The following is a 24,398-nucleotide window of genomic DNA, read 5'->3' as shown; positions in this document are numbered from 1 at the left end:
ACGATTTTCGCCCTACACTCTTCCCTCCAATAATAAATTGGTGATCCCTTGATGCCTCAGAACATGTCCTACCAACCGATCCCTTCTTCTAGTCAAGTTGTGCCACAATCTTCTCCTCTCCCCAATCCTGTTCAATACCTCCTCATTAGTTATGTGATCTACCCATCTAATCTTCAGCATTCTTCTGTAGCACCACATTTATCGTCCATGTTCCACTTCCATACATGGCTACACTCCATACAAATACTTTCAGAAACGACTTCCTGACACTTAAATCTATGCTCGATGTTAACAAATTTCTCTTCTTCAGAAGCGCTTTCCTTACCATTGTCTGTCTACATTTTATATCCTCTCTACTTCGACCACCATCAGTTATTTTGCTCCCCAAATAACAAAACTCATTTACTACTTTAAGTGTCTACTTGACTACATTGCATTATCCTTGTTTTGATTTGTTGGTGTTCATTCACCTTTCAAGACACCGTCCATTCTGTTCAACTGCTCTGTCACTGACAGAATTACAATGTCATCGACGAACCTCAAAGTTTTTATTTCTTCTCTATGGATTTTAATACCTACTACGAACTTTTCTTTTGTTTCCTTTACTGCTTGCTCACTCCCTTCCCAACCACTGCTTCCCTTTCATGCCCCTCGACTCTTATAACTGCCATGTGGTTTCTGTACAAATTGTAAATAGCGTTTCCAGTGAACATTGTCAAAAGCTTTCTCTAAGTCTACAAATGCTAGAAACGTAGGTTTGCCTTTCCTTAATCTATTTTCTAAGATAAGTCGTAGGGTGAGTATTGCCTGACGTGTTCCAACATTTCTACGGAATCCAAACTGATCTTCCCCGAGGTGGGCTTCTACCACTTTTTCCATTCGTCTGTAAAGAATTCGCGTTAGTATTTTGCAGCGGTGACTTATTAAACTGATAGTTCGGTAGTTTTCGCATCTGTCAACACCTGCTTTCTTTGGGATTAGAATTATAATATTGTTCTTGAAGTCAGAGGTTATTTCGCCTGTCTCATACATCTTGCTTACCAGATGGTAGAGTTTTGTCAGGACTGGCTCTCCCAAGGCCGTCAGTAGTTCCAATGGAATGTTGTCTACTCCCGGGGCCTTCTTTCAACTCAGGTCTTTGAATACTCTCCTCATAGAAGTCTGCCGCCTGACTTGTTAACCACTGCATCACCACTCTTTTGACTTCGTCATCGTCTCGAAGTCGCTGACCGCCCAGGTGTTTCTTCAAGTGCAGGAACAGATGGTAGCCACTGGGCGCAAGATCAGGGCTGTACGTAGGATGATCCAGAGTTTCCCATCGCAAAGACGTGACGAGATCTTCGGTCTGATTCGCCACATGCGGACGGGCATTGTCTTGCAGCGAAACGATGCCCTTGCTCGTCTTCCGTGGACTGTTGCTTTGATTCTGGTGTGACGTAGGCCACCCACGTTTCATGGCCCTTAACAGTTTGGCTTATGAAATCATCACCGTCGTTGTGGTACCGCTCAAGGAAAGTCAGTGCACTGTCTAAATGTTTGGTTTTGTGCACATCCGTCAACCTTTTCGGTACCCAACGTGAGCACAATTTTCGGTAATTCAAGTGCTCGGTCACAATTCCATACAAAACACTACGAGAAACATTAGGAAAGTTATCCCGCAAGGAGGAAATCGTAAAGCGTCGGTTTTCTCTCACCTTATTGTCCACTTCCTGCCACAAACTTTCATTAAGGATCGAAGGAAACCCACTCCGTTGTTCATCGTGCACATTTGTGCGCCCATCTTTAAACGCTCTCATCCACTTTCTTACCATTCCATCACTCATAATGTTTTCTCCGTAAACTGCACAAATCTCACGATGAATATCGATCGCTTTTAGGCCTTTAGCACTCAAGAAATCTTACAACAGCCCGTACTTCACAGTCGGCGGGACTCACGATTATCGGAGGCACCTTAAATACTCAGTCCACAACGTAAACAAGGAAGAATCAGACTGTAATGGCGTCAGTGCGTAGATTACGGTACAGGCTTTCATGTAAAAATAAAATTATTGAGATATGTTAGCACGTATTTTTTTACTTTCAAAACCGTACTTACCTAAAAAAACACGCCTCGTACTATAACTAGTATTTGAAAAAAAAAATACCGACTGGACTTCATTTTTTATTTAGTTCATTTTATTTGTGATGTGAAAATTACCGAAAAATCAGTTTAATAAGCCACAGCTGCAAAATACTAACACGAATTCTTTACAGACGAGTGGAAAAACTAGTAGAAGCCCACCTCGGGGAACATCTGTTTGAATTCTAGAGAAACATTGGAACACGTCAGGCAATACTGACCTTACGACTTATGTTAGAAAATAGATTAAAAAAGCCAAACGTACGTTTCTAACATTTGTATACTTAGAGAAAGCTTTTGACAATGTTCACTGGAATACTCCCTTTCAAATTCTAAAGGTGGCAGGGGTAAAATACAGGGAGTGAAAGCCTGTTAACAATTTGTACAGAAACCAGATGGTAGTTATAAGAATCGAGGGACACGAAAGGGAAGCAGTGGTTGGGAAGGGAGTGAGACAGGGTTGTAGCATCTTCCCGATGTTATTCAATCTGTATATTGAGCAAGCAATAAAGGAAACAAAAGAAAATTTCGGAGTAGGTATTAAAGTCCATGGAGAAGAAATAAAAACTTTGAGATTCGCCAATGACATTGTAATTCTGTCAGACACAGCAAAGGACTTGGAAGAGCAGTTGAATGGAATGGACAGTGTCTTGAAAGGAGGATATAAGATGAACATCAACAAAAGCAAAACGAGGATAATGGAATTTAGTCGAATTAAGTCGGGTGATGCTGAGGGAACTAGATTAGGAAATGAGACACTTAAAGTAGTAAAGGAGTTTTGCTGTTTGGGAAGCAAAATAACTGATGATGGTCGAAGTAGAGAGGATATAAAATGTAGGCTGGCAATGGCAAGGTAATCGTTTCTGAAGAAGAGAAATTTGTTAACATCGAGTATTGATTTAAGTGTCACAAAGACATTTCTGAAAGTATTTGTATGGAGTGTAGCCATGTATGGAAGTGAAACATGGACGATAAATAGTTTGGACAAGAAGAGAATAGAAGCTTTCGAAATGTGGTGCTACAGAAGAATGCTAAAGATTAGATGGTTAGATCACATAACTAATGAGGAAGTGTTGAATAGGATTGGGGACAAGAGAAGTTTGTGGCACAACTTGACCAGAAGAAGGGATCGGTTGGTAGGACATGTTCTGAGGCATCAGGGGATCACCAATTTAGTACTGGAGGGCAGCGTGGAGGGTAAAAATAGTAGAGGGAGACCAAGAGATGAATACAGTAAGCAGATTCAGAAGGATGTAGGCTGCAGTAGGTACTGGGAGATGAAGAAGCTTGCACAGGATAGAGTAGCATGGAGAGCTGCATCAAACCAGTCTCAGGACTGAAGACCACAACAACAACAACAACAACTCCATTTGGCACTTTGACGAGTGTGAGAAACAGGTGTAGGTTTCACGGACCAGAAACTCTTTGTTTCGTGGCAAAGTGATTTCTGATGCGTGCGTTACTGCCAACTGTAATGAGTGACATACACAAGGTCTCAAAATGAGATGTGGAAGATTGTGTTGCGTTTTCGGAATTGTATACACGCTGTGGCTGGAACCAGTCATAACAGCTGCATTATCGGTTCTTATTGCAATTAAATTTTGTAGTTTGCGGCCCTCAGCTTTTAAACATTGTAAAAGTGCCGATGCCATTCCAACGGCATCAGAACTCTCCAGGGGCTGAAAAGCTAAAAACGCACACACAACTTTTTTTAAAATTTAAACTTAAATATCTTACGACGACCCCGAGATATTTCCTGATGCTTACATCTGTTGATTCATCTAATAATAAACTATATTTTTGGTCACATGTGTCACTTAAAAGTTCCTTTTTGAAATGAGGTGCTAGAATATAATTTATTAGCTCCGTACATTTGGTTCCATGTAATTTCAAGTCGTTTGTTGATTTCGAATCCTTAAAACATTTTTCACAGCGCTACTGGCACATGTGTCACTGTTTTACTGGCCCCTTTCTTTGGATGAGAAACTGTGAAGGCTGCACGAGAACTTGATACTCTGCTTTACAAAGTTCTCCCGTAATAAATAAAATATTTGGAACATTAAAATCACAGAGGTTTTACGGTATCTGGACAAGGGAAAACTCTACATGGTGCGTAGATAGTAACTTGAAGAGGCATAAAAAAATTTCGAAATGAAATTTGATTCAACGGTGAAGGAGAACCGTACAGTAGAACCCCTCTAATCCGTCACCTTCGGGACCGGGGCCATCGTCGGAAGGAAAAAAAGTTCGGATTATCCGAAAAATCTAATATTTATTGCAGAAAATATAAAAAGACATTTAGTACAAAAAATTAAACGATTTAAGACCTAAAATTCGTCTACAGTAATATAAAAAGATGTTTTTTACACAGTGTTAAACAATATATTAACTAAAAAACGTCTACACACACTGTAACATGTATTGGTTTTAAAAGGAAGCCGGCCGCGGTGGTCTCGCGGTTCTAAGCACTTCAGTCCGGAACCGCGCGACTGCTACGGTCGCAGGTTCGAATCCTGCCTCGGGCATGAATGTATGTGATGGTCCTTAGGTTAGTTAGGTTTAAGTAGTTCTACGTTCTAGGGGAATCATGACCACAGATATTAAGTCCCACAGTGCTCAGAGCCATTTGAACGATTTTTTCAAAGGAAAAACGACAAACAAATTACAGTACTGTACTTAATAACGTGTAAACGATATATAGTCTACCTATTCAAAAAATGCAGATAAAAATTCGCTTGACGCCTTCCTGAGAGACAATCTCCACTCATTACAAATTAATAATACGAGGCGTGTTTTTTTTAAGTAAGTACCGTTTAGAAATTGAAAAAAGACGTGCTGAGATATCTCAATAATATTATTTTTCTGCTCTTCTATATAATTTCCGTCGATATGGAAGCACTTGTCGTAACGTTGTACCAGTTTTTGAATGCCCTCCTCATAGAAGTCTGCCGCCTGACTTGTTAACCACTGCATCACCACTCTTTTGACTTCGTCATCGTCTCGAAGTCGCTGACCGCCCAGGTGTTTCTTCAAGTGCAGGAACAGATGGTAGTCACTGGGCGCAAAGATGGGGGCTGTACGGAGGATGACCTAGAGTTTCCCGTCGAAAAGATGTGACGAGATATTTGGTCTGATTCGCCACATGCGGACGGGGATTGTCTTGTAACAAAAGGTTGCCCTCGCTCAACTTCCAGATATAGAGTGGGACACTCAAATGTTTAGGACGTGCCACTGTCATTACCTCCCTTTCCTGTTCCAGTCGCGTACGGTTCGCGGGAAGAACGACTGTCTGAAAGCATCCGTGCGCGCTCGAATCTCTCTAATTTTACATTCGTGATCTCCTCGGGAGGTATAAGTCGGGGGAAGCAATATATTCGATACCTCATCCAGAAACGCACCCTCTCGAAACCTGGTCAGCAAGCTACACCGCGATGCAGAGCGCCTCTCTTGCAGAGTCTGGCACTTGAGTTTGTCAAACATCTCCGTAACGCTGTCACGCTTACCAAATAACCCTGTGGCGAAACGCGCCGCTCTTCTTTGGATCTTCTCTATCTCCTCTGTCAACCCGACCTGGTACGGATCCCACACTGATGAGCAATACTCAAGTTTAGGTCGAACGAGTGTTTTGTAAGCCACCTCCTTTGTTGATGGACTGCATTTTCTAAGGACTCTCCCAATGAATCTCAACCTGGCACCCGCTTTACCAACAATTAATTTTATATGATCATTCCACTACAAATCGTTCCGCACGCATATTCCCAGATATTTTACAGAAGTAACTGCTACCAGTGTTTGTTCCGCTTTCATATAATCATACCATAGAGGATCCTCCTTTCTATGTATTCGCAATAAATTACATTTGTCTAAGTCAAGGGTCACTTGTCATTCCCTGCACCAAGTGCCTATCCGCTGCAGATCTTCCTGCATTTCGCTGCAATTTTCTAATGCTGCAACTTCTCTGTATACTACAGCATCATCCGCGAAAAGCCGCACGGAACTTCCGACACTATCTACTAGGTCATTTATATATATTCTGAAAAGCAATGGTCGCATATCACTCTCCTGTGGAACGCCAGAGGTTGCTTTAACGTCTGTAGACGTCTCTCCATTGAGAACAACATGCTGTCTTCTGTTTACTAAAAACTCTTCAATCCAGCCACACAGCCGGTCTGATATTCCGTAGGCTCTTACTTTGTTTATCAGGCGACAGTGTGGAACTGTATCGAACGCCTTCCGGAAGTCCAGGAAAATGGCATCTACCTGGGAGTCTGTATCTAATATTTTCTGGGTCTCGTGAATAAATAAAGCCAGTTGGGTCTCACACGATCGCTGTTTCCTGAATCCATGTTGATTCCTACAGAGAGGATTTCGGGTTTCCAGAAACGAAATGATAATCGAGCAAAAAACATGTTCTAAAATTCTACAACAGATCAACGTCAGAGATATAGGTGTATAGTTTAGCGCATCTGCTCGACGACCCTTCTTAAAGACTGGGACTACCTGCGCTCTTTTCCAATCATTTGGAACCTTCCGTTCCTCTAGAGACTTGCGGTACACGGCTGTTAGAAGGGGGCAAGTTCTTTCGCGTACTCTGTGTAGAATCGAATTGCTATCTCGTCAGGTTGAGTGATTCCAGTTGCTTTTCTATTCCATGGACACTTATTTCGATGTCAGCCATTTTTTCGTTTGTGCGAGGATTTAGAGAAGGAACTGCAGTGCGGTCTTCCTGTGTGAAACATCTTTGGTAAAAAGTGTTTCGTATTTCAGCTTTACGCGTGTCATCCTCTGTTCCAATACCATTATCATCCCAGAGTGTCTGGATATGCTATTTCTGATTTAACGTAAGACCAGAACTTCCTAGGATTTTCTGTCAAGTCGCTACATATAATTTTACTTTCGAATTCACTGATCTTTGTCTGAGAGATTTTGGCTGCGTTTAAACTTGCAGTGAAGCTCTCTTTGCTTTGGCAGTAGTATCCTAACTTTGTTGTTGAACCACTGTGGGTTTTTCCCGTCCCTCACAGTTTTACTTGGCATGTACCTGTCTAAAACGCATTTTACGATTGCCTTGAACTTTTTCCATAAACACTCAACATTGTCAGTGTCGGAGCAGAAATTTTCGTTTTGATCTGTTAGGTAGTCTGAAATCTGCCTCCTATTACTCTTGCTAAACAGGTAAACACCTTCCTCCCATTTTTATATTCCTATTTACTTCCATATTGAGGGATTCTGCCACGGCCTTATGATCATTGATTCCCTGTTCTGCGCTTACAGAGTCTAAAAGTTCGGGTCTGTTTGTTATCAGTACGTCCAAGATGTTATCTCCACGAGTCGGTTCCCTGTTTAATAGCTCGAGGTAATTTTCGGATATTGCACTCAGTATAATGTCATTCGATGCTCTGTCCCTACCACCCGTCCTAAAACACCTGAGTGTCTCAGTCTATAATTCACAGGAACTATCCACTTCTACTTCGCTACAGGATAAACTAACAGCGACAAACGCTCCACCACCGGTTGCATGCAATCTATCCTTTCTACACACCGTCTGTATTGTTTGTAAAAATTTCGGGGGAAGTTACTGGTTTCAGCCAGCTTTCCGTGCAGGATTTGGGCTGGAAATCATTAAAAGAAGCGTTTTTCGTTGCGACGGAATCTTCTCACAAAATTCCAATCACCAACTTTCTCTTCCGATTGCGAAAATAATTTCTTGGCACCGACCTGCATAGGGAGGAACGATCACCAAGATAAAATAAAGGAAATCAGAGGTCGTACGGAAAGATATAGGTGTTCGTTCTCTCCGCCCGCTATATCAGACTGGAGTAGTAGGGAATTGTGAAGGTGTTCGATGAACCCTCGGCCAAACACTTAAATGTGATTTGGACAGTATTCATGTAGTGGTGGATGTAGATGTAGAAAGTATGGATTGAGAGTAAATCCAAGAAAGACGAAAGTTATGAGAAGTAGCAGAAATGAATACAGTGAGTAACTTAACATCAGGATTGATGGTCACTAAGTCAATGAAGTTAAGGAATTCTGCCACCTAGGCAGTAAAATAACCAATGACGGACGGAACAAGGAGGACATCAAAAGCAGACTCGCTATGGCAAAACAGGCATTTCTGGCCAAGAGAAGTCTACTAATATCAAATACCGCCCTTAATTTGAGAAAGAAATTTCTGAGGATGTACGTCTGGAGGACAGCATTGTATGGTAGTGAAACATGGACTGTGGGAAAACCGTAACAGAAGAGAATCGAAGCATTTGAGATGTGGTGCTATAGACGAATGTTGAAAATTAGGTGGACTGATAAGGTAAGGAACGAGGAGGTTCTACGCAGAATCGGAGAGGAAAGGAATATTTGGAAAACACTGATAAGGAGAAGGGACAGGATGATAGGACATCTGCTAACACATGAGGGAATGACTTCCATGGTAATAGAGGGAGCTGTAGAGGGCAAAAACTGTAGAGGAAGACAGAGATTGGAATACGTCAAGCAAATAATTGAGGACGTAGGTTGCAAGTGCTACTCTGAGATGAAGAGGTTGGCGAAGGAGAGGAATTCGTGGCGGGCCGCATCAAACAAGTCAGAAGACTGATGAAAAAAAAAAAAAAACAACCTTACAGTATCAGCTCAAAACTATGAGAGAGATAAAAATTTCAGCCTTTCTTTTTTTTTAATGGAAGAGTTTCCCTTTCTTGAGCAACTTATTTAATTTAATTGTAGAGGTTTTTCCAAGGAGAAGAACTTCGCGAAAGTCATTGCGGACGGAAGCGCAATGTCTAAGACGTTCTGTAAACCAACTGTGAACAAAATTTTCTTTTAAGTTGGTTGACTACCAAGAGTTGAACGAAGGGAATCTAGATATCGTTGTTAATTCAGGCATTTACAAAAATCTAAATAAACTAAAGGAACTCCCCCCCCCCTTCTTGCAGCGGTGTACTGTAGATCACTAGAAGAGCGTAGCGTTCCAAAGGATTGGTAAAGCGCACAGGTCATCCCTGTTTTCAAGAAGGGACGTCGAACAGATGTGCAGGACTATAGACCTATATCTCTAACGTCGATCAGTTGTAGAATTTTGGAACACGTATTATGTTCGAGCATAATGACTTTTCTGGAGACTAGAAATCTACTATGTACGAATCAGCATGGGTTTCGAAAAAGACGATCGTGTGAAACCCAGCTCGCCGTATTCGTCCACGAGACTCAGAGGGCCATAGACACGGGTTCACAGGTAGATGCCGTGTTTCTTGACTTCCGCAAGGCGTTTGATACAGTTCCCCACGGTCGTTTAATGAATAAAGTAAGAGCATATGGACTATCAGACCAATTGTGTGATTGGATTGAACAGTTCCTGGATAACAGAACGCAGCATATCATTCTCAATGGAGAAAAGTCTTCCGAAGTAAGAGTGATTTCAGGTGTGCCGCAGCGGAGTGTCGTAGGACCGTTGCTATTCACAATATACATAAAGGACCTTGTGGATAACATGGGAAGTTCATTGGGGCTTTTGGCAGATGATGCTGTAGTATATCGAGAGGTTGTAACAATGGAAGATTGTACTGAAATGCAGGAGGATCTGCAGCGAATAAACGCACGGTGCACGGAATGGCAATTGAATCTCAATGTAGACAAGTGTAATGTGCTGCGAATACATAGAAAGGAAGATCCCTTATCATTTAGCTACAATATAGCAGGTCAGCAACTGGAAGCAGTTAATTTCATAAATTATCTGGGAATACGCATTAGGAGTGATTCAAAATGGAACGATCATATAAAGTTGATCGTCCGTAAAGCAGATACAAGATTGAGATTCATTGGAAGAATCCCAAGGAAATGCAATCCGAAAACAAAGGAAGTAGGTTACAGTACGCTTGTTCGTCCATTGCTTGTATATTGCTCAGCAGTGTGGGATTCGTACCAGATAGGGTTGATAGAAGAGATAGAGAAGATCCAACGGAGAGCAGCGCGCTTCGTTACGGGATCATTTAGTAATCGCGAAAGCGTTACGGAGATGACAGATAAACTCCAGTGGAAGACTCTGCAGGAGAGACGCTCAGTAGCTCGGTACGGGCTTTTGTTGAAGTTTCGAGAACATACCTTCACCGAGGAGTCAAGCAGTATGTTGCTCCCTCCTACGTATATCTAGCGAAGAGACCATGAGGATAAAATGAGAGAGATTAGAGCCGATACAGAGGCATACCGACAATCCTTATTTCCACGAACAATACGAGACAAGAATAGAAAGGAGAACCGGTAGAGGTACTCAAGGTACCCTCCGCCAAAACGCCGTCAGTTGCCTTGAGAGTATGGATGTAGATGTAGATAATTCGTACAGCAGATAATCTTCGCATGAGATTCCATTTTTCACAGCATTGGTGATTTACACACTCATTGAAAACTGTGGTGCATATGTCTATACCGCCATTTTGCGGCTTTTTGTAAAGAATTTGAATGGTGCACAAGTATTTCGAATGTGTGTGTGTCAGTATTTTAGGTTTTAAGTGCAGAGTTTTCACGGAGGTTGCTGTGCTTTTATCAGGCTGATAGCGAGCGTTTGAATGAAGGACGGACCAGGACTGTTTATCTCGCTCTGAGTGAAGGATAGAAGCAGGCGTCTGTGTGGGGCCTGAATGCGGTACGGAAAGAAGAGAGCGCGCTACACGAAAAACAAACACTTTCTCTCAAGTCAATCGACAGGAGGTGACGATGTTCCCGTTAAGAGTCTATACTAAATAAGGTAAAAAGACGAGGGCTAATAGAAATTCTTAGGTAACAGAAGAGATACTGAATTCAATTGATGAAAGGAGAAAATATAAAAATGCACTAAATGAAGCAGGCAAAAAGGAATATAAACGTCTCAAAAATGAGATCGAAAGGAAGTGCAAAATGGCTAAGCAGGGATGGCTAGAGAACAAATGTAAGGATGTAAAGGCTTATCTCACTAGAGGAAAGATAGATACTGCCTACAGGAGAATTAAAGAGACCTTTGGAGAAAAGAGAACCACTTGTATGAATATCAAGAGCTGAGATGGAAACCCAGTTCTAAGCAAAGAAGGGACAGCAGATAGGTGGAAGGAGTATATAGAGGGTCTATACAAGGGCGATGTACTTGAGGACAATATTATGGAAGTGGAAGACGATGTAGATGAAGATGAAATGGGAGATATGATACTGCGTAAAGAATTTGACAGAGCACTGAAAGACCTGAGTCGAAACAAGGCCCCCGGAGTAGACACCATTCCATTGGAACTACTGATAGCCTTGGGAGAGCCAGTCCTGACAAAACTCTACCATCTGGTGAGCAAGATGTATGAGACAGGCGAAATACCCTCAGACTTCAAGAAGAATATAATAATTCCAAACCCCAAAGAAAGCAGGTGTTCACAGATGAGAAAATTACCGAACTATCAGATTAATAAGTCACAATTGCAAAATACTAACGCGAATTCTTTACAGACGAATGGTAAAACTGGTAGAGGCCGACCTCGGGGAAGATCAGTCTGGATTCCACAGAAATGTTGGAACACGTGAGGCAATACTCACCCTACATCTTATCTTAGAAGAAAGATTAAGGATGGCGTAACTTACGTTTAGAGAAAGCTTTTCACAATGTTGACTAGAATAAACTCTTTCAAATTCTTGATATCGTTGGGGTAAAATACAGGGAGCGGAAGGCTATTTACAATTTGTAAAGAAACCAGATGGCAGTTCTAAAAGTCGAGGGGCACGAAAGGGAAGCAGTGGTTGGGAAGGGAGTGATACAGGGTTGTAGCCTCTCCCCGATGTTATTCAATCTGTATATTGAGCAAGCAGTGAAGGAAACAAAAGAAAAATGTGGAGTAGGTATTAAAATCCATAGAGACGAAACAAAAACTTTGAGGTTCGCCGAAGACATTGTAATTTTGTCAGAGACAGCAAAGGACATGAAAGAGCAGTTGAACGGAATGGACAGTGTCTTGAAAGGAGGATATAAGATGAACATCAACAAAAGCAAACCGAGGATAATGGAATGTAGTCGAATTAAGTTGGGTGATGCTGAGGGAATTACATTAGGAAATGAGACACATGATGGTCGGAGTAGGGAGGATTTAAAATGTAGACTGGCAATGGCAAGGAAAGCGTTTCTGAAAAAGAGAAATTTGTTAACATCGAGCATAGATTTAAGTGTCAAGAAGTCGTTTCTGAAAGTATTTTTATGGTGTGTAGCCATGTATGGAAGTGAAACATGGACAATAAATAGTTTGGGTTAGAAGAGAATAGAAGATTTCGAAATGTGGTGCTACAGAAGAATGCTGAAGATTAGATGGGTAGATCACATAACTAATGAGGAGGAATAGAATTGGGGAGAAGAGAAGTTTGTGACACAACTTGGCAATAGGAATGGACCGGTAGGTAGGTCATATTCTGAGGCATCAGGGGTTCTCAAATGTAGCATTGGAGGGCAGCGTGGATGGTAAAAATCGCAGAGGGTGATGAAGAGGTGAATACACTAAACAGATTCTGAAGGGTGTATGATGCAGTAGAGACTGGGAGATGAAGTAACTCGCACAGGATAGAGTAGGATGGAGAGCTGCATCAAACCAGTCTCAGGACTGAAGTCCACAACAACAATGCACTACTACACTGGTGGACAGCAGTTGCCTCCACCGGTTTAAATAATCCTCATAGAAAAAAATGACATTGGGAAAAATATTCGTTTTGATGTCCCCTACAACCTCTCACAGTTTGTCGGTTTAAATACTTTTCACCCTCTATATATCATTTTCTGTTGAAAACCCCTTCTGGAAACTAAACTGACATTTTGTTAAAACTTTATTTCTACAAACGTGTGAAGCTACTGTACAATACATTACTTTTTCAGCCGGCCGCGGTGGCCGTGCGGTTCTGGGGCTGCAGTGCGGAACCGCGGGGCTGCTACGGTCGCAGGTTCGAATCCTACCTCAGGCATGGGTGTTTGTGATGTCCTTAGGTTAGTTAGGTTTAAGTAGTTCTAAGTTCCATAGTCCCATAGTGCTCAGAGTCATTTGAAACATTTTTTTTTTTTTTTACTTTTTCAAGAATTTTGGATAAGGCAGTCAGAAGAGAGATTGGGCGGTAGCTGTTGACATCAGAATATTCACGGCGTTGCCAGATCCACGTCATTGTGCAAACAGGTTTTCTTTTTGCGATAAACAATGCATTGATCCTCCTGGAAATTGAAATAAGAACGCCGTGAATTCATCGTCCCAGGAAGGGGAAACTTTATTGACACATTCCTGGGGTCGGATACATCACATGATCACACTGACAGAACCACAGGCACATAGACACAGGCAACAGAGCATGCAAAATGTCGGCACTAGTACAGTGCATATCCACCTTTCGCAGCAATGCAGGCTGCTATTCTCCCATGGAGACGATCGTAGAGATGCTGGATGTAGTCCTGTGGAACGGCTTGCCATGCTATTTCCACCTGGCGCCTCAGTTGGACCAGCGTTCGTGCTGGACGTGCAGACCGCGTGAGACGACGCTTCATCCAGTCCCAAACATGCTCAATGGGGGACAGATCCAGAGATCTTGATGGCCAGGGTAGTTGACTTACACCTTCTAGAGCACGTTGGGTGGCACGGGATACATGCGGACGTGCATTGTCCTGTTGGAACAGCAAGTTCCCTTGCCGGTCTAGGAATGTTAGAACGATGGGTTCGATGACGGTTTGGATGTACCGTGCACTATTCAGTGTCCCCTCGACGATCACCAGAGGTGTACGGCCAGTGTAGGAGATGGCTCCCCACACCATGATGCCGGGTGTTGGCCCTGTGTGCCTCGGTCGTATGCAGTCCTGATTGTGGCGCTCATCTGCACGGCGCCAAACACGCATACGACCATCATTGGCACCAAGGCACAAGCGACTCTCATCGCTGAAGACGACACGTCTCCATTCGTCCCTCCATTCACGCCTGTCGCGACACCACTGGAGGCGGACTGCACGATGTTGGGCCGTGAGCGGAAGACGGCCTAACGGTGTGCGGGACCGTAGCCCAGCTTCATGGAGACGGTTGCGAATGGTCCTCGCCGATACCCCAGGAGCAACAGTGTCCCTAATTTGCTGGGAAGTGGCGGTGCGGTCCCCTACGGCACTGCGTAGGATCCTACGGTCTTGGCGTGCATCCGTGCGTCGCTGCGGTCCGGTCCCAGGTCGACGGGCATGTGCACCTTCCGCCGACCACTGGCGACAACATCGATGTACTGTGGAGACCTCACGCCCCACGTGTTGAGCAATTCGGCGGTACGTTCACCCGGCCTCCCACATGCCCACTATACGCCCTCGCTCAAAGTCCGTCAACTGCACATACGGTTCACGTCCACGCTGTCGCGGCATGCTACCAGTGTTAAAGACTGCGATTGGAGCTCCGTATGCCACGGAAAACTGGCTGACACTGACGGCAGCAGTGCACAAATGCTGCGCAGCTAGCGCCATTCGACGTCCAACACCGCGGTTCCTGGTGTGTCCGCTGTGCCGTGCGTGTGATCATTGCTTGTACAGCGCTCTCGCAGTGTCCGGAGCAAGTATGGTGGGTCTGACACACCGGTGTCAATGTGTTCTTTTTTCCATTTCCAGGAGTGTATATTATACTAGAACTGACGTGTGATTACATTTTCACGCAATTTGGGTGCGTAGATCCTGAGAAATCAGTACCCAGAACAACCAACTATGGCCGTAACAAAGGCCTCGATACGTCTGGGCATTGAGTCAAACAGAGCTTGGGTGGCGTGTACGGGTACAGCTGCCCGTGCAGCTTGAACACGATACCACAGTTCATCGAGAGTAGTGACTGGCGTATTGTGATGAGCCAGTTGCTCGGCCACCATTGACCAGACGTTTTCAGTTGGTGAGAGACCTGGAGAATGTGCTGGCCAGGGCAGCAGTCGAACATTTCCTGTATCCAGAAAGGCCCGTACAGGACCTGCAACATGCGGTCGTGTATTATCCTGCTGAAATGTAGGGTTTCACAGGTATTGAATGAAGGGTAGAGACACGGGCCGTAACACATCTGAAATGTAACTTCCACTGTTCAAAGTGCCGTCAATGGGAACAAAATGTGAACGAGACGATTAACCAATGGCTCCCCTTACCATCACGCCAAGTGATACGCCATTATGGCGATGACGAATACACACTTCCAATATGCGATCACCATGTTGTCGCCAAACACGGATGTGACCATCATAATGCTGTAAACAGAACCTAGATTCATCCGGAAAAAATGACGTTTTGCCAAACGTTCACCCAGGTTCTTCGTCGAGTACACCATCACAGGCGCCCCTGTCTGTGATGCAGCGTCAAGATTAATCGCAGCCACGGTCTCCGAGCTGATAGTCCGTGCTGCTGCAAACGTCGTCGAACTGTTCGTGCAGATGGTTGTTGTCTTGCGAACGTCCCCATCTGTTGACTCAGGGATCGAGATGTGGCTGCACGATCCGCTACAGCCATGTGGATAAGATGCCTGTCATCTCGACTGCTAGCGATACGAGGCCGTTGGGATCCAGCACGGCGTTCCGTATTACCCTCCCGAACCCACCGATTCCATATTCTGATAACAGTCATCGGATCTCGACCAACGCGAGCAGCAATGTCGCGATACGATAAACGCTACCGCGATAGGCTGCAATCCGACCTCTATCAAAGTCGGAAACGTGGTGGTACGCATTTCTCCTCCTTACACGAGGCATCACAACAACGTTTCACCAGGCAACACCGGTCAACTGCTGTTTGTGTATGAGAAATCGGTTGTAAACTTTCCTCATGTCAGCACGTTGTAGGTGTCGCCACTGGCGCCTTGTGTGAATGCTCTGATAAGCTAATCATTTGCATATCACAGCGTCTTCTCCCTGTCGGTTAAATTTCGCGTCTGTAGCACATCTTCGTGGTGTAGCAATTTTAATGGTCAGTAGTGTATCATGTACTGTCCTTTTCAGCGGAGAATCCACGTAGTGTTACGTGCAAAATGAATATTGCTAGCCTAACGCGCGGGATTAGTCTTAACGACGGCATCTGGTGATGTAGAGGAAGACAACGGACTAACGCTACCACGCACACTAAGAAACCAGAAATATCGGTCAAGGGACAATTTGCATTAAAGCAGTATCATTCACTTTTTGTCTCTACTTGTATTTAATGTTCTACTAGCTATTTTTCATTGGTGGTCGTATCAAAAGTTCGACGTACTTACGTGGCTTCTTTTTTGTTACGTTCTAGCAGTAGATTTTATGATGAAGCACACATCGATGTATCTCAGAGACGTGCAAGAAGACAAAACTATCCAGGATTCAGGTTAAATAAGTTTACTTTTATCGTAAACTAAACGTTGTTGATTTACTTGTCTGATAGAAATTAGTCATGGATAAAAAAAAGTATTTCATCATTTGATTTTATAGCCTTGGATTGAAGTGTACTTTCGTTATATTTTAAAAGTACTTTTTCGTAGCAAAAATGATTTCAACGCTTCTTATACTTCCTACAGCGACCAGAGATTCTAGTCTGATAGTAAAAATTGGCTGATTATTTAACAAATGACTGTCGCTTAACGTAATGTTCGTCACGTTAAAATGACAGGAAATGAATATAAGTGTTACCACTTCAATGATGTTCGCTGTCCGTATTTTTTGACTGTTAAAATTTTCAATCTCTTTACCATCTGCAGAAATAAGTCTTTCCATTTCTTTCACTGATTTATCACACTTGGGAAAAACTCGTGATCTACGGAATCAAATTATACCATTCGGCGAATTCAGTTTTTGGAATAAATCGAGTAAAACACTATTTTAATAATACTAATACATTGTTTCAACTTCCAATTCACAACTACATCGAAGCCATAGCTGCTAACGGGCAAGGTTCTTACAGAACGGACCTGAACATAGTGGAAGCCAGATATTATTGTTTCTATTACTTATAGAGTAATACAAGCAGAACAGTTCTAATCTAGAGTATTGTTACTCGTTTAATCTCTGAAGATTACCCTGAAGCTCCAAAGAAACTGGTATAGGCATGTGAATTCAAATACAGAGAGATGTAAAAAGCCAGAATATGGCGCTGCAGTCGGTAACGTCTATATTAGACGGCAAGCGCCTGGCGCAGTTGATGGTCGATTACTACTGCTACAACGCCGGTTATCAAGATTTAAATGAGTTTGAACGTGGCGTTGTAGTTGGCGCACACAGCTGCTCCGAGGTAGCGATGAAGTGGCGATTTTCCCGTACGAGTATTTCAGGAATCCGGTAAAAAATCAAATCTCCGGCATCGCTGCGGCCAAAGATCCTGAAACACCGGAACTGAAGAGAATCGTTCAACGTGACAGAAGTGCAGCCCTACCGAAAATTGCTGCAGATTTCAATGCTGGACCATCAAAAAGTGTCAGCATGCGAATCGTTCAACGAAACATCCTCGATATGGGCTTTCAGAGCCGAAGGGTCACTCGTGTACCCTTGACGACTGCACGACACAAAGCTTTACACCTCACATGGGCCTGTCAACACCGAGACTGGACTGTTGATAACGGCTGGTGTGCGAGTCTCGTTTCAAATTGTATCGAGCGGATGGACGTGTACGGGTCTGGAGACAACCTCACGAATCCATGGACCCTGCACGTCAGCAGAGGACTGTTCAAGTTGGTGGAGGCTCTGTAGTGGTGTGGAGCGTGTACAGATGGAGTCATATGGGACCCCCGATATGCCTAGATACTACTGTGACAGGTAACACGTTCCTGATCACCTGCATCCATTCGTGTTCATCGTACGTTCCGACGAACGTGGGCAATTCCAGCAGGACAGTGCAACATCCCGCACGTCCAGAATGGCTCCAGAGACACTTCCCTGAGTTTAAACATTTCCGTTGGCCACCAGACTCCCCAGACATGAATGTTATTGAGCGTATATGGGATGCCTTGCAATGTGCTGTTAATAGATCTCCAGCCTTTCGTACTCTTACGGATTTATGGACAGCCCTGCAGGATTCATGGTGTCAGTTCCCTCCAGCACCACTCCAGACATCAGTCGAGTCTATGCCACGTCGTGTTGCAGCACTTCCGCATGCGGACGGGGGCCCTACACGATATTAGGCAGGTGTACCAGTTTCTTTGGCTCTTCAGTGTATATTGCATTCTTTTTTTTTTGTAACTAATGCTGAAATACTTCAGTCAAACTAATTAAAGTGTATCTTTTGTTGAAATTGCGGCTCCAGGCAGTCAAAGCGTGGCTAAATACTGTAGAAGGAAATTTGGACATATTACCTGTCTCCGGTAAGTGGCTGATCGCACAGTGTTGTAAGGGTGATGTGAAGTGTTACAGACGAACAATGGTGAGCTAAAGCATTATGGCCAGCTGACTAATTGCATGTTGTCCATTTGTGGAACGCAGAAACCTCCGATGCTGCGTGGCATAGGTGAGACGGGTCCTTGCTATGTTTTTAGCGCCAGGTGTCTAAGAAGAGGAGGCGCAACTCCCTTAAATTATTGTGCGTTCGGAGCTGGCATCCAGTATCATCGGAAATGTGTTCTATTGGGTTCAGATCAGGCGAGTTAGGTGGCCAAAACATCATCGTACGTTCACTGTCATGTTCCTCAAACCACACGATCTTGGCATTCTGGCACAGACAGTTAACCTGCTGGAAGATGCTATTGCCGTTAGGGAAGACATCGAGCACGAAGGGATGGCGACGGTCTGCAATAATCCGTAGCTATCATGGAGCCTTCGATTCTACCACAGGTCACACGGAAGCCAATGTGAATTTCGCCGTAGTGGAATATTCATCCCCGTCCACGGCGCGCTGAATCTTTCTAGCTGTCTAGATTTTGGCACGTCCTGGCACAACCACCGAGCTTATAGAGATTCAACTAGGTGATACATTTATACCAGTACACCGCGCAATGTTGATGCCGTAGTGTCCATTGCAGTCGTTAATGACCATGATATTGGCTAACTGCCTGATCGTGCAAACATGCAGTGGTCATCTCCTGTAGAGTCCCACATTTGACGATGTGCTCCAAAACATTCAAGCCTGCACAAGCACTGTACAGTTCAGACAGAATACCGTGGCCGGCAGGTACGGGATTGGTATGACACACGTGGGGAGAGTGCTACGGGTGGGGGGTAAGGGCAGCCGCTGTAGGGGAAATGCCGAGCACTGGAGGGGAAGCGCCATTCTGAACTGAAGCCTATGCTCACGTTTTTTGTAAATATTAAGAGTAGAGGGGCATGAAAGGGAAGCAGTGGTTGGGAAGGGAGTGAGACAGGGTTGTAGCCTATCTCCCACGTTATTAAATCTCTATATTGAGTAAGCAGTAAAGAAAGCAAAAGAAGAATTCAGAGTAGCCCTCGGGCGGCCTGAGCGAGGCATGCCATCGACAGTTCCTGTCTCTCTGTATCTCCTCCGTGTCCGAACAACATCGCTCTGGTTCACTTCGAGACGCCTGGACACTTCCCTTGTTGAGAACCCTTCCTGTCACAAAGTAACAATGCGGACGTGATCGAACCGCGGTGTTGACCGTCTAGGCACGGTTGAACTATGGACAACACGAGCCGTGTACCTCCTTCCTGGTGGAATGACTGCAACTGATCGGCTGTCGGACCCCCTCCGTCTGATAGGCGCTGCTCGTGCATGGTTGTTTACATCTTTGGGCGTGTTTAGTGCCATCTCTGTACAGTCAAAGAGACTGTGTCTGTGATACAATATCCACAGTCAACCTCTATCTTCCAGAGGTCTGGGAACTGGGGTGATGCAAAACATTTTTTCATGTGTGTATATATTACTATGTGAAGAGGTTGACGAGTTTGTGGAATGCTCATTTGCTGGTGTTGGCAAGCTGTACAACTATGTGGTGTTATCAAATCAGGTGGGCTGCCCCGTGGATGCCTACAGCTGCTGTACTAGAGTGTTTGAGTAGACGGTGGCATTCCATACAGCTGTCCAGTGCTGTCCAGTTAATCTACCTTTCGCAATTAGTGCTGCAGCTGTTGTGTGTGCTCAGTGATTTTCAAGTTGTTATGTGGTTATGAGTGGACATGCAATTGTATGGTGTTAGCAAGCTGTAAAACGGTCTAGTGGTGACAGGTCTGACATTGGCAGATCATACAACTGTCTCGTTTTGTCTGGTCATAAAACTATCCCATGTTCGCAGATCATATAACTGTGTGATGTTGGCAGGTCATAGAACTATCTGCTGTTGGCAAGTCATACAACTATCTCATGTTGGCAGATCATATAACTGTGTGATGTTGGCAGGTCATAGAACTACCTGGTGTTGGCAGGTCATACAAGTGCGTGCTGTTGGCAGGTCAGCCGGGCTGCCCCATGAAGGCCTGCGGCCGCTGTGTGGGCGCGGTGGCCCTGACGGTGGTCCTGGTGGTGGCCCTGGCGCTGGGGGCGGCGGAGGCGGCGCGCGGGGGCGGCGGCGGCCGGGGGCGAGCAGGCGGCCGCGGGGGCAGGCGCACCTACGGGTCGCGCATCCTGGCCGGCATCGTGCAGACTCACAGCCCCTACTACGACCACAAAGACGTGAGTTCGCTGCGGGTCACCGCAAACTGGAGCTACCCGACCACCGGACTACTTCACCAACACTGAGCACAAGTACAGTTGTGATTACAGTCTTTACAGTAGGGGAAGTTAGACCAATATCCTTAACATCGGTCTGTTGCAGGATATAATGAATTTCCTTGAGACAGAGAAGTTGCTGCCCATGCATCAGCACGGCTTTAGAAAGCATCGCTCCTGCGAAACGCAACTCGCCCTTTTTCCACATGATATCTTGAGAACCGTGGATGAAGGTTATCAGACGGATGCCATATTCCTTGACTTGCGGAAAGCGTTTGACTCGGTGCCCCACTGCAGACTCCTAACTAAGGCACGAGTATATGGGATTGGTTCCCAAGTACGTGAGTGGCTCGAAGGCTTCTTAAGTAATAGAACCCAGTACGTTGTCCTCGATGGTGAGTGTTCATCGGAGGTGAGGGTATCATCTGGAGTGCCCCAGGGGAGTGTGGTATGTCCGCTGTTATTTTCTATCTACATAAATGATCTTTTGGATAGGGTGGATAGCAATGTGCGGCTGTTTGCTGATGATGCTGTGGTATACGGGAAGGTGTCGTCGCTGAGTGACTGTAGGAGGATACAAGGTGACTTGTACAGGATTTGTGATTGGTGTAAAGAAAGGCAACTAACTCTAAATATAGATAAACGTAAATTAAAGCAGATGAATAGGAAAAAGAATCCTGTAATGTGTGAATACTCCATTAGTAGTGTAGCGCTTGACACAGTCACAGGTGCATATTTTTCATCGTTATTGGACCGTCTGAAAAGCGAGCTGCAAGAAAAACGCCGGCGTTTGGACCGCAAAAAAGTCTTTTTCCATCACGACATTGCACCAGCACACACCTGAGCAGTTGTGGTTGCAAAATTAATGGAAATAGGCTTCCATCTCGTTTCACATCCCTCCTATTCTCCAGACTTGGCTCTCTCGGACTACTGTTTGTTCCCCCGTTTGAAGAAATGGCTGGTGGGACAAAGATTTTACTCAAACGAAGGGGTGATTGCAGCAACTAATAGCTACTTTGCAGACTTGGACAATTCCTATTATTCGGAAGGGATCAACAAATTAGAACACCGTTGGACGAAGCGTATAAGTCTAAAAGGAGATTAATGCCGAAAAATAAAAAAGGTTTATCCCGAACGCGTAAGTAGTTTTTAATTTTGCACGGACTTTTGAAACGCCCCACGTACATCATTAATTTTCATACACCCTGTATACACAATGTACATTGCGTTAGTTTCTTTTTCGTGGTATCTGCAGAATATATTATGTCATCGTAGAATATTATGCAGAGAATTAGTAAACAGTATGCTGCTTGATATTTTATTTGAATATATAAGCTCGTTTCAGCTTTACTACCGTCATCAGTTCATATCTTGATCTTGTAGATGGACATTTCAACTCCGACTGAACTGATGCTAGTATACTTACTTGCTAGATGTAATATTTTTTCAGTAACGTTTTAAAGCTGTTCGATAATTTGATGTTGCATGTATATTATAATACTTTTTTATTTTTTGACAACTAGTTGTTTACATACATTGGGTAGCCCACCTCCCCTTTGAAAGCGACTGCAATATTTCGGCTTTTGAAAGCAGCTACAACAATGGAGAGTTTTAGGCAATAATCGTTTCTTAGCATTCTTCTGTCAGCATTTCAGCTTATTTCATCACTGAAGTTAAATGTTTCTCTTCGTGGGTCGGCAAACTGACTTTGTTGATAGAGGAAAGACGGTCTCGTAAACTGACATATGGCCAGGAGAGAGGTGTGCTGACCACATGCCCCTCCGTATCTGCATACGCTCACGCCTAGAGTTTGAGGATGACACGGCGGCCGGTCGGTACCTCTGGGCCTTCGTGGCCTGTCCAGATGGAGTTTAGTCTTTTCAGATAGAGGAAAGAACTGAAATTGTGGAAGCATATTTAGCCGATCTCTGTGGCCGAGCGGTTCTAGGCGCTTCAGTCCGCAACCGCGCTGTTGCTACGGTCCCAGGTTCGAATCCTGCCTCGCGCATGGATGTACGTGATGTCCTTAGGCTAGTTAGGTTCAAGCAGTTATAAGTCCAGGGAACTGATGACCTCAGATCGTAAGTCCCATAGTGCTTAGAGCCATTTGAACCATTTTTTGAAGCATATGTAAATACAAGTTCGCTTGAAGAAAGTCGAGAAGTTTTTGGGGTCAAGCACCCAGATAGAGAACTACCAGTAAAGAGAGCACTACAGAGTCTGTATAAAAACAGGCACACCTACAGATCTGTGTAAAATGTAGAATAACAAAGAACTCCTTCAGTTCGCACACCAGAAGATATTGCAGGTATCCGTTGAAGAATCATTCAGAGGCGCATGTAAATAGGAGGTGTTGCCAGCGGGTAGAGGGGTATTGATGCCATATCATGTGGTGGTTGTGTAGCAGTTATGGGAGGATGACAACAAAAAGTGTAGATTACTGTATGTGGCCAATGATTGTTTAGGTAACCCTTTCTATTACATCGTGAGTGATGACCCTGGTCACATCTTTCTGTTCATGTGAATTCTCAGAATACGAGGTGCTGGGCATCAGAGCATCTCTACATTGTGTGTCAGCAACCACTCCGTTACGAAAAAATCGGCGTTTGGTGGGGTGCAACAGGAACGCACAACATTGGACAGATATTCTTCGACACTACCTTCAACACTTATACAACTCACTGAATATGAAAGACAATACTGCTTCTTATAGCAAGATGGGGCAACATGCCACTTATCTACGGTATCCCTGGAACGAATCCGTATGTCTTCACTGAGGAACGAAGTATCAGCAGATATTTATAGCCACCACGTTATAAGGATCTAACAATATGTGACTTTTTCCTGTGGTGACGCTTGAAGAGCAATGTCTAGTAAACAAATCCACACGCAATACAGGAACTGAAAGTCAACATCAACAGTGAAGTTGCTGCCATCAATGTCCGAACTTAACGCCAGTTGCATCTAAATATACTGATATGCAAAGAATTGTGTAATTGTGTTACAGAGGGCCACTTTCAACATCTTCATTATACGGGATGGTCCATTTATAGTGACCGGGTCATATATCTCACGAAAAAAGCATCAAACGAAAAAACTACAAACAACGAAACTCGTCTAGCTTGAAGGGGGAAACCAGGTGGCGCTATGGTTGGCCCGCTAGATGGCGCAGCCATAGTTCAAACGGATATCAACTACGCTTTTTTAAAAAATAGGAACCCCCATTTTTTGTTACATATTCGTGTAGTACGTAAGGATATATGAATGTTTTAGTTGGACCACTTTTTTCGCTTTGTGATAGACGGCTCTGTAACAGTCACAAACGTATAAGTACGTGGTATCACGTAACATTCCGCCAGTGCGGACGGTATTTACTTCGTGATACATTACCCGTGTTGAAATGGACCGTTTACCAATTGCGGAAAAAGGTCGATATCGTGTTGATGTATGGCTATTGGATCAAAATGCCCAACGGGCGTGTGCTATGTATGCTGCTCGGTATCCTGGACGACATCATCCTAGTGTCCGGACCGTTCGCCGGATAGTTACGTTATTTAAGGAAACAGGAAGTGTTCAGCCACATGTGAAACGTCAACCACGACCTGCAACAAATGATGATGCCCAAGTAGGTGTTTTAGCTGCTGTCGGGACTGATCCGCACATCAGTAGCAGACAAATTGCGCGAGAATCGGGAATCTCAAAAACGTC

At 44.3% G+C, this 24,398-nt stretch overlaps 1 protein-coding gene across 1 annotated transcript in view; it reads left to right on the top strand.

Moving 5' to 3' along the window:
* LOC126295162 (immunoglobulin domain-containing protein oig-4-like) overlaps positions 1 to 24,398 on the top strand; it is a 42,353-nt gene that overhangs the window by 691 nt on the left and 17,264 nt on the right. The window contains exon 2 of the mRNA XM_049987458.1: positions 20,434 to 20,654. Within this exon, the coding sequence (XP_049843415.1) occupies positions 20,451 to 20,654 (204 nt within the window). The 5' untranslated portion in view covers positions 20,434 to 20,450. The remainder of the gene's footprint in view (positions 1 to 20,433; positions 20,655 to 24,398) is intronic.

The sequence above is a fragment of the Schistocerca gregaria genome, chromosome 11 (assembly GCF_023897955.1).
Source record: "Schistocerca gregaria isolate iqSchGreg1 chromosome 11, iqSchGreg1.2, whole genome shotgun sequence".
In the NCBI taxonomy this organism is placed as follows: domain Eukaryota; kingdom Metazoa; phylum Arthropoda; class Insecta; order Orthoptera; family Acrididae; genus Schistocerca; species Schistocerca gregaria.
Note: the sequence above shows the minus strand (reverse complement) of the source record. Positions and strands in the feature narration are given on the sequence as shown.